This window comes from Scatophagus argus, chromosome 22 (assembly GCF_020382885.2).
Source record: "Scatophagus argus isolate fScaArg1 chromosome 22, fScaArg1.pri, whole genome shotgun sequence".
In the NCBI taxonomy this organism is placed as follows: Eukaryota; Metazoa; Chordata; class Actinopteri; family Scatophagidae; genus Scatophagus; species Scatophagus argus.
The window spans coordinates 6,525,563-6,536,289 of NC_058514.1; the positions used below are offsets into that span (position 1 = coordinate 6,525,563).

A 10,727-nucleotide genomic window follows, 5' to 3' on the forward strand; every position below is an offset into this window, starting at 1 on the left:
AGTGCTAAGTGAAACTTACCAGATGCTCGCTGTAGCTTCAAATTAATTAAAATTAAATTTTATTAAAGTGACATATTTTGTCATTGGAGGGAACTCACTCCAACGAAATTTGTTCTCTGCATTTAACCCACCCAAGTGACGTGCACATACACACAGCAAACCCGGGGCAGTGGGCGACCGCGTGCAGCGCCCGGGGAGCAGTGGGGGTTAGGTACCTTGCTCAAGGGTACCTCAGCCATGGACACCAGGACGGGGAATCGAACCAGCGATCCACCGGTTACAGGTCCGACACCCTAACCGCTGATCCACGACCTATACCTATAAAGGTATGATAATGGTACTAACCTTGTATTGATACATTAAATCATTAAAGTATCAATACAAGTATCAAATCAGGCGGTGTGATATAAAAGGGTGGAGGTGTCATCATTGTCACGGGTCTGACGCTGATGCAATACTCTCTGACAATCCCACATGCAGCGTATTCAGAGAACCTGCAGATTTATCATGAAAGAAAGGTTTGAGATGACATGCAGCGACTTGATACCAAATGCTGGATATCAGTCTAATCCAGGGGGAATGCTGTCCAAGAACAGCCGGCTTTTCAACCTGGCAAATAAATACAGGGGAGATGCCTGGGTGGTGCTTATATAGTCTATAGTTAGAAAGCTGTCATAAACCTTGACATTTGACATGTGAATCTGACATGAAAAGGGAGTTTCATTGTGAATTATGTCATCGAAGTGCCTGCTTTAGTCCTAATGAATCTTTTTAGCACGTCAGACACAAGCGATAAATCAAGAGTGGTCTCTGATAAGGTCGTGAAGATTAAACAACCAGGTTAAAAGCTGCTGGATTTACGAGCAACGACAAGCCTGGTGCCGTTTTAACGGACTGCACGTTAAAGTACCAAGCTCCTGCAGAGGGTCTAACAACATCATAACCACTTGAGCATGTTAATGATCTCAACACCTACAATTAATTTCTCGGATAACCCAACAGGACAGTTAAGACAAGGCACAACTCTAATTTTGGGCTCAGTATACTGCCTGGGTACAGCAATGCAGCTTATATCACCAGAAATGTATCATCATTACTCAATCATGAAATCTTTGAAATGAGTCACTGGCACTAAAATAGGATCTATACTGCAGGCCAACACATATGTGATAAGGAAGTTTTCACTTAAGAAGATACTTTCCTTAAAAGACTGTTTTGGTTATTCAACTCAAAGTATGTGGCCTTTCTTGGTAACAGACACCCATAGCTCAGTTAGCCCATTTATAACCCGCAGTGGGCTCCAGCAGTAAATACTAGGCTTAGGGAAGTATCATGTGGGTCCGTTACAAAGACCACAAAACCATTTGGTATTGCCCGGGACGGCCGAGAGTTCACATCACAGGGGCGATTTAGCCATGAAGTCACACCACACAGGAAAAGAAAAAGAAGACACTGGAGGCTTTGAGATGGACTACACTGACACCCTCTGGTTCCTTACAGCACAAAACTATTAGGCAAACAATTGCACATATGCACTTGTCAACAAGTCAAGAGGCACATTAGACTGCTGCATGACTCTTTTCTCTCAGGAGAAAGATATTGTTTTCACAGATAGAGCAGAAAGTTTCATGTTAATGCTATAGCTCAGGAAATCTCTTGATGGAAAACACTAAGAGAAATCAAGTGAAACTGGGAACCTTCTAATATTAATTCTGCAAATTAAATAAATGCACAGAAGTACCATTGGGGAAATATAATCAAGCTACCTAAAGTGAAAAGTTGTATTATTAATTGTATTATTAAGCAGCATTTAAAGTAAGTAATTGTGTCATTCATTTTAACTGTTTTAAAAACTGTTAAAAGGGGGCATTTATAGACCTGTTTGCACACTCATGGTCCATCCACAAAGCTGTTAACAGACATCTCTCTCATTTAACTTCCTTCAGTTTTATTGCATGTTACAGTTGACATAACTTTGGCCAACTTCAATCTGAGCAACTTTAAACAACTGAGCAACTAAGCAACTTTACTTCCTTTCCTTTCCTTTCCTTTTGACATCAGATGACAACAGAACAGATTCATGGTGGGATTTGTTTTAAACCATAAACACAAACTTCAGAAAGAGAATTCACTTCTTTGACAATAATATATGATAATATATATTATTGGTGCAATAAATGAACTATGCAATAATCAATAAAATCTAACAGAAATAGGACAAAATGATGACATCACTGTGAGACCAATATATTTTTCTTTATTTCTTTTCCATTAATTACACCACAAACTCAATGCATGTACAACCTTAAGGTAAACTCATATATGAAAGCATGCTGTCACACTAATAATGTTGGAAATGATAGCTAAAGCTACTAGATTTCTTTTTTAAAAATGGAGGAGCGTATTTGAAGTTTTGTTCGAGACGACAGGAGCTACACAAAATCTAGTCTGCATTATGAATCTCCTGGGTGACACTTCTGCAGTGACATCAGGGTGTCTAGGCTGAACTGGTAGGTGAGCTTCTTCTTCACCTTGAAGATCTCTCCAGACCGGGCATAGTTCCTGAGGGCGCGCGACATCTTCTGGTAAGTCATGGGCCTCTTGTTGCCCTTTCTCTGACCCCAGAGTGCTGCCACCTGGTCCTTGTTTGTGGAGGAAAAGCGGAAGACGCCAGCCGCTGCTGGTACCCATGACACGCAGTGGGCCATGTTTGGATCCTCCAGCATCTCAAACAGAAAGTGAAAGAGTCGCACCTTTTTGCCTGCAAACATTGAGAAAACAATGATGAAGGCTTTACATTAGAGGTTCAGGGTCCTTGAGGGGGTTCCACACGTCTCCAGCAAAACAGGGGAAAATTTATTTTCACTATAATTCCATCCATAACACAAGGACAGATTGTATGACTATTGGTCTATTGATCATGGGATTCACATGCTTTCTGTAATAAGACATCTAAAAATAAAATTGTGATCAGAAGGGGGGACGTTGGGACAACATCTTATTTGTGTCAGTATGAGAGTCTTTGATGTAACAAAAAGTTTGAGAACCACTGCTATAAAGGGATTTAAAAGACTTAGGAAATATAACAGCAGCTGAGCCACGCTAATACAGTCAGTGCTGCTGACGGTTAATCATTTCCTTAAATGCAACAATTCCCAGAAAATCTCTTTACTGATGGGATACCTTTTAGAGGAGAGTGTAAAGCTGTAAACACCGCGGTTATCTGATAGATATGTAAAAATAGGCATTGAGCTGAGCCTTGCACAGCTCCATTGTATTTTACAGTAAAGGGAAGGTCTCTTATTTGCTCACTTGGTATTGTGTCCCTCAGGCTACTAACAAGCGGGGCAATAACAGTATCTAGTGACCAAAAAAAGGAGAACTCACCACTCCCCGCTGCTGTGGCCTGGTGTTTGGTTGGTTGTCTTGTTGATGCGATGTTTGGCAGTGACCCACGCTCACACAATGTTGCTGTTGTGTTTTGGCTGAGGGCTGGTGGGGCGTCGTGTGCCAGCAAAGGCTGAAGTGCAGGTTTGATCTTCTTTGACGAGAGGTATGATGGAGGAAATGAAAGAACATCAACATCCTGCAGAACACTGATCAGCTTTAAAGGTTTTAAGCGCATCTTCATGCTTACAGGGGGCTCGTAGCACGTCCAGCACTGCTGACGCGATTCTTCGTCTGCAGTCCAGTTTACGTTGGTGACTGTAAAAACAATTGAAAAAGAAAAAAGGTGCTGAAAGACCAAAATATTTAAGTATTACAATTAGTTTTCCAGGCTTTCCTCCTACCATTTTCTATGGTGTTTTGTTTGTAGTACTCCTCTAAGAACTCTAAGATCACCTCCAAGTCAGATTGGGTCTCCTGGAAAGAATCCTGATAAAGATTAAGATAAATAGCTAAAAATCAACATTGAATAGTGGATAATTTTCAGTGTTTTGTCTTGAAGATATTTTTAGGAAATTTAAATGTCATCGCTGCAAAAAGTCTGCTCTTTACCATCAATGATGAGCTTGGTTGTAGTGCACTGAAGTCCTTGCAGTTTGGGAGAATATCGTGAAACTGACTATGAGACGCTGAAGTCCTCAGACTCTTATTATACCACCCACAGGAACGGGATTTCGGCATAACACCAGACGTTTTCTATACCCTGGGCTCACAGGAACAATGACCGCCATCCCACAAAGCCCCAACACCAGCACCAGTCAACCCATCAACAAAGCCTCCCAGCACTGACCACATCCTCCCCGCTGAACCAGATAAGACCTGGCCTGGAGGCACCATCTACAAAATGCTCTCATTTCAGGAAAAACACACTTGCTACCATATTTTTCCTCACAGGATGTGTCTCAATTTCAGATTTTGTAGTGTGTTTGTTGTAATATTTCACTACAATGGAGAAGGTGCCAAATCTTTCAGCGCAGTCTTTATATTTTTGCATGATAATACCAGCGTTTTCTTTTTCTCACAAAGGAGTGTGACTGCAGTTTGCTGCTATCAAGTCAGTAAAACCAAGGACAGGTGATGGTACACAGACTCATTTATTGGTTGAATTCATTTAAAGAAAATAATAATATAATAAAGTTTTTTTTTATTAAACTTCTCGCTGAACAAAAGAAACTTTATTATATAAACATAAATATAAAATTATACAAAGATAATTTTTCTTTAACAATTTCATCAAGAAAATTATCAGATTTACATGTGATTACACAGAATGCTTATTACTGGTTGCTTGTTGCAGGAGCCATAGACAACTTTAGAATATAGATTAATAATATTGTTATAAAAGATAATCTTTATTCCCACTCACACACACACACACAGTCAAAACAGGGTGTCTCCATTGTGAGTAAAGTTTTTTTACATCCTTTTTTTTTTAACATTTTGGGGTAAATCTTACATAATGTAGTTTTACTTTTATTAGAAAAAATATACATATATTTTTCTGGTTTTAGATGTCATTTCTTAGTGTAGGCCACAAACAACACTTAGGGATACTGACTTTTAAAGGTTGAAGGTGAACTAAATCTTTGTATTTGCAAGTTGCAAGTTGCATGTCAGATAAAAACATTTTGTTAATTAAAGATGTCAAAGTGATTGAAACCTTGTTAGTTTTTAGTTTAGGTTTTCTAACAAAAAAGAAAAAAAGAAATTGATCAATTTGAAAAACTTTGGTTAGTATTAATTTAAATTACTTTTTGGCTGAGAATTTACACTCAATTTAACTTTATATAACATATTCAAACACATTTGATTGGCAATTTGTAAATCCAAGAAAAATAGTCAGTGTGTTTTTTTAAAACATAATTTTAGAATTAAATTAAATATAAAAGTTTAACAGAAATACAGAAAGAGGTCTCTGTTACCATGAGTAGCTATGAGATCTGAAAATGTCAACCAGTCAAGTCTGCACTACATGTTAAAACGTGTGCAGGCATTAGCTGCGATGTATGGGTAAATAAGCAATTAAGTATCTTGTTTACTGAAACACATCTTATTAAAGTGATGAGAATCTTCTAAAAGAAACACATTTCATGATTCACATTCTAAAATAAAGGTTCTTGAAACTGAAGAGCGTTATGGTACGTGATATGAACAATCCCACTTTAACATGTGATAACATAAATCTCTGGCAAATCTGTAAGGCTTTAAGAGAAGTTTCTCCTCTGTGATCAAACCGTTCTCTTACTCAGAGTTTGGTTAGACTGTGTGAAGTGAAGCTTGAGGCCAGGTCATAGTCTTCCTGCAGCTGGTAGTGTCCAAACCAGCTGTGCCAGTCTGCCGCCGCAGCGCCGCAGTAACTCTGTTCAGCCGGGGTCTGCTGCCGGGTTTGGACCTCCTCTTGGGCTGGGGGGCAGGGCAGGTGCACCTGTGTGGAGCCGAGCCTGTGCAAGATGTCTGGGTTGAACTGGTAAGTAAGTTTGCGCCTCACTTTCATGATCTCGCCAGTGCGGCTGTAGTTCCTCAGAGCCCTTGCCATCTTCTGATAAGTCATGGTCTTGCGGTTACCCTTGCGCTGGCCCCAGCATTCAGCCAACTTCTCTTTGTTCTTGGAGATGAAGTGGAAAGTGCCGCTGCCACTGTCTGTCCACTGGATTGAGTCGCCCATGCTGGGGTCATTCAGAGCCTCATGGAGGTACTCATAAAGTCTGAGCTTCTTACGACCTGAGGAGGTTGAATTTGTGTTGTTTTAGGGATGTCAGGAGAAATAAAATGAAAAGAACTGCTCAAGTATTTAACTTGTGTACCTTTGCTGTTCCTCTGTGGTGGTAAGACGGAGTAGAAATGAGGTGATTCATTTTGCACAGATTGACCCAGGGGCACATCAGGGATAACCTGAGGCCAAGACTGCTGCTGAAAGAATAACATTTGAAGTAAGAAAAAACACTCGGTCTTTCTGTACCTTATCCTGCCATTATATGACAAATACAATGTTTTTTTGCACTACTTACAGTCACATCGTTCCAGTCATATGCTGGAGGTGGTACATCAGACTGGTGTGTGACAAGGCAGCAGGAGATCTGACACTGCAGAGATGGTTGCTGGCTACCCAGAGTTTCGTAGTATGCATAATCTGAAAGGGAAAAAAAGGGTGATAAATTCAAACATGAAGACATCAGTTGTCATTCTATCCAGATAAAATGCAAAAGAATTCATTAAAGTGATAATATCAAGAAGTGATAGAATCCTCACAAAATTACAGATTTTTAAGCATAAAATCCTATTTTTAGGGTACCTGATTCGTAATATGAATTATTTGAATGCTGTTGAATCACATCAATTGCATCCTGGAAGTGTTGGTTGATGTCGTTGTCCACGGAGGTCTAGAAAAGATAGATACCGGTGAAAAAAACAAAACAAAACTTAACCTTCCTTTTCCAGTTAATTTTTCTTGTAATTTAAAGGGAAAACTGAGAAAGTGAGACTAATTCTGAAGTTCAGCATCCTCACGACTCACCATTTTGTATGTCTGAGTGTTGCCTTCTGGGGAGGCCATTCTGTCCTCATCGGTGAACACGGCTACACTAGTGCAGGTGCAGCGTTGGGACAGGTATATATATGAATGTGTCGCAGACCTCCACTACCTGTTCACAGTTCAGCGGCATAAACAAGAAAAGATTAAAATGTGTCAACGTCACAGTATAGTGCAGTGCTACACTTCTTCTTTTTTGGAAGCGCTGGTCAGATAGACATCTGAGCATCACTCCCTCATAGTGAAGATCACAATCTCTGGACAACAAAAACCTCTTTTTATTGCACGCTCAACCCAGGAACACCACCAATCCTCAGCCTGACCTGAGAATTTGCATACCAGGCGAGATATGTACTGAACATACACATCTGTAATCGGTTGCTGTTCAGTAATACGCTTTTCTGCAAATTGAAATTTGAGTCCATAGGACTGCAAGAAATTTTTACACTTTTGGTTGTTTGTTTTCTGGCAGTAAAATAAGAATGAATGCATATTTGCATGAAAAGTCCTTTTCACTTAAGCCTGTGGCTGGACTCCTCTGAGAAACACAAACAATGGAACCACTAACTAATAAATCAAAGGGTATTACCGTAGTCATTTGTTGTTGCAAATAAACAAAAATGTTTGCTTAATTTGCCACTTTAATTCAAAGGCTAAAATAACTGAAATTTCTTAGTGTATTTTTTCATGATTATTTAATACATATATTTTTTTTGTTTAGATTTAAAATCTCTTATATTTTTACCATTACATCGCACAAAATAGGCTAATAAACCACAAAAAATATTTAAATATAAATTAAAATATTATTATCATCAAAGAGACAGATCGATGTTTGTTATATCTTTTTTTTTGTATTTATTTATTTATTTATTTGCATTTAATTTTTTCTTACTACTTAGTGCTTGTGTTTTAGTTTATCATGCCTAAAAGTTGCTATAAAAATTAAAATGCATCTTTGTTCATTTAGTGCTTTTACACTCTTGGACTGTTTCACCTCTTTAATAAAAACCTTTTTTTTAGATCAGAGTGTTTTTAAATCCTCACGTCACTGAAAACCAGCTCAGTATTCTGTAATCTGGAGGTGTCTGAGAGCTCACTGTGGAGTTGAATTAATTAATGACTATTTGGACTTCCAACTGAGTTCAGCTTCAGACAAATGTGATTGTAAAAGTTAATGGTTAATAATGTGGTGGTCACTGTTAAACTTTTTCCCCTCAAAGCCAACCCTCCTGTTCAAATAAACACAGGCTTTTTTTGAGAAGTTCATTTATCACAACCATGCAGTTTTAAATATCAACTGACTTGCTCCTGAAGTTCCCCTTTCAGCTCGGGTAAGTGTGGCAGTAGTCAGACTGAATGCTGAGCTGGAAGCATCATGGAAACAAAGAAAATAGAGATGCACAGATTATAGAGATGACAAAGTGAAAAGTTATTGTAGTGGGATTGTTAGTTGGCAGGAACACTCAGACCTGATTTGTATCACTATTTTATTTGAATTTTACTCACTAAAATTGTTTTCTAAACAATAAAGGAAAACACTTCATCACTGTAAATTGTGTGTGTGTGTGTGTGTAAGCATGCAAATATGCATGTGTGCATGAGAAAGGTGTGTTCGCGTGCGTTTCCTGCCTGTGCAACAGGCTGATAAAAAAAAAAACAAAACGCAAAAAAGAAAAACAAAGAACCACAAACCTCGTCCTTTCAGCCCTCTTTCCCTCTTTCCATTCAGAGTGAAACTTCTGACAAATCAGCTCCATAAATTTTCGACCACAACCTGACGGGCTGCAGCTGCAGCCTGATAGCTGCGTGCTGGCGTTGGCTCCCTCGTGTTCTATTAGGTTGGACTTTCTTTAAAAAAAAATGCTGTTTTCAAAATGTTTTAGGTGTTTTTTCGACAATTATATAATCACTGGTCTTGTATTCATCAAGCACTGTACGACCGTTTGATTTAAGCTTACTGTACTTACTGCATGTGGGATGCTTTTTTCACTGCTGTCATACTACCTTTGTGTTGCTTTTTAATTCTGCACTTCAGTTGTCATTAATTTTTAGCTGCCAACAATATGGCTCCAGTGTTTGTCAGTCCGCCAGTTTGGTCCAGACTGTAATATCTGTTGTTGTGATGTGCCGATACTGAGGATATTTATATTGTGTTAATAACGCACGAAAATACGCAAGAAAATAGCGTTTTGTTTTGCTTATCATCTGGTCGCCTTTTCACCGTTCATTAAGAATAATCATCTTGTTGTGTGTTACTATATAGTTATGGTTACAGACTTTGTTTCCACCTGCCTGCACACATATGAGCACAATCTATGTGCCCCAAAAGAGACAAAACTCACAATGAACAGTTAAAGATAATAAAGCTAAAATAAAGTTAAAGGTGAATTTGACTGAGCAGGATATGAATTTGTTCCACCTGTCTGTTTAAGATGTCTTCCATATGATTCCATATTCCTTCCATTTGTATATCTATCACGTTATAAGTAGAATTGTCTCTTTATTCTTCTTGCATTTTCCTTCTTCTTTAGTCTATATTATTATACAGAATATTACAATTCATTGTCCCTGGGTGACCCACCTTACATGACCATTTGAGTTAGTTTAGTCCATTTATTGGTGTTATCTGTATATTATAATGATGAGGGTGTCACTGAATTCATGATTATTATGTGGTTAGGTGTGTGTTGACACGGGAGGCAGCTCGGGGAGGTGAAGAGATTCATGTTTGTGTATGTAGGTGTTGCACTATATTTTCTGGCAGAGCAGACATGCTGCAGCTTTATCTTTCCAAACAAAGAAGCACTTTCCTTCCCCTTCTGAATTCAATAGCTGTGTTCACGCTGGCACCGATGTGGGAACGGCAGGCCGACCGCAGCACAGTCAACCCCATTGTTCTTCTTTATTTACTGGCACTCGACGAAAATCAAGAAGTGCCAAAGCCACTGGTACATAATTAGTCTGTGAGGCTGAATGCTGCCGTGACCGCAGAGTTATTATCACTATCTGTGAGATCATGTTGGTGTCCTGGGTTAGAGCATCAGGAAAACAAGAGTGATGCACATTGTCAAATCAGATGACCTTATTGTGTTTCTGCTATGTTTTACACCCATACAGAATTTCTATAATTTCTGTCTACTAACAAAGCTTCACACAAAACTTTTTAAACTTATTTTGTCTCCTGAGGTAATTCAACAGTTGGCTTTTCCTTATTCAACTTGCAGTTTATGCTTCAAAGAACCTAATTTAATAGAATAAAGGTTCAGTGATTAATTAAGCAATTAATTATTAGCTGACACGTATTTTCTGGTAATGTTAATGAGGTTGATAATGTTTTGCTGCTTGTTTGCCAAATGACTGAAATGTTGCAGACTGACCAGCAGATGGCAGGATGGAACAGGAAACCAAACCCTGACTGTACTGAGCACATTAGACATTCATAGTTTTGAGTTTAACTGATTTAAATGACCCGGTTACAGGCTGTCTTTTATTTAGTTCTCATGTTTAAACAACATTTTAAAAAAACTTTAGCTTTTTAACTTAAAAAAGTATTGTTCTGCTTGCAAAACTCAGGTATTGTATTGGAATGAGTGTTGAAAAATAAAAACAAATTCAACCCTATGTCATCTCAAAATGTGAGCTTTACAGAAGGCAAGGAACTAAACATCAGTGGCAGAAGACTAAAAATGGAAATATCATGATCTAAGAATACTGCATTACAAATTAAAGTGTTTTCTCCAGGTACTCC

The 10,727-nt window shown here is 38.6% G+C and overlaps 2 protein-coding genes across 4 annotated transcripts; both read right to left on the reverse strand.

The window, feature by feature from the left end:
• Positions 1–2,241: 2,241 nt before the first annotated feature.
• spi2 (Spi-2 proto-oncogene) lies at positions 2,242–4,400 on the reverse strand. Of its 2 annotated transcripts, none has more exons than XM_046379751.1 (5): positions 4,000–4,400; positions 3,792–3,876; positions 3,638–3,705; positions 3,388–3,538; positions 2,242–2,761 (listed from the first exon to the last, which is right to left on the reverse strand). In XM_046379751.1, exons 1-5 carry the CDS (start codon positions 4,126–4,128, stop codon positions 2,454–2,456), a joined length of 741 nt encoding a protein of 246 aa, XP_046235707.1. In that variant the 5' UTR covers positions 4,129–4,400; the 3' UTR covers positions 2,242–2,453. The 2 variants fall into 2 exon arrangements, with proteins under 2 accessions (XP_046235707.1, XP_046235706.1); XM_046379750.1 differs by having other exon boundaries at positions 3,388–3,541.
• A 122-nt stretch (positions 4,401–4,522) lies between these two features.
• Positions 4,523–7,167, reverse strand: spic (Spi-C transcription factor (Spi-1/PU.1 related)). 2 transcript variants are annotated; one of them, XM_046379749.1, is made up of 5 exons: positions 6,962–7,167; positions 6,740–6,827; positions 6,456–6,577; positions 6,252–6,354; positions 4,523–6,168 (listed from the first exon to the last, which is right to left on the reverse strand). In XM_046379749.1, the coding sequence occupies exons 1-5, from the start codon at positions 6,998–7,000 to the stop codon at positions 5,693–5,695; spliced, it is 828 nt and encodes a 275-aa protein (XP_046235705.1). In that variant the 5' UTR covers positions 7,001–7,167; the 3' UTR covers positions 4,523–5,692. The 2 variants fall into 2 exon arrangements, with proteins under 2 accessions (XP_046235705.1, XP_046235704.1); XM_046379748.1 differs by having other exon boundaries at positions 6,252–6,357; positions 6,962–7,166.
• Between the last annotated feature and the right edge of the window lie 3,560 nt (positions 7,168–10,727).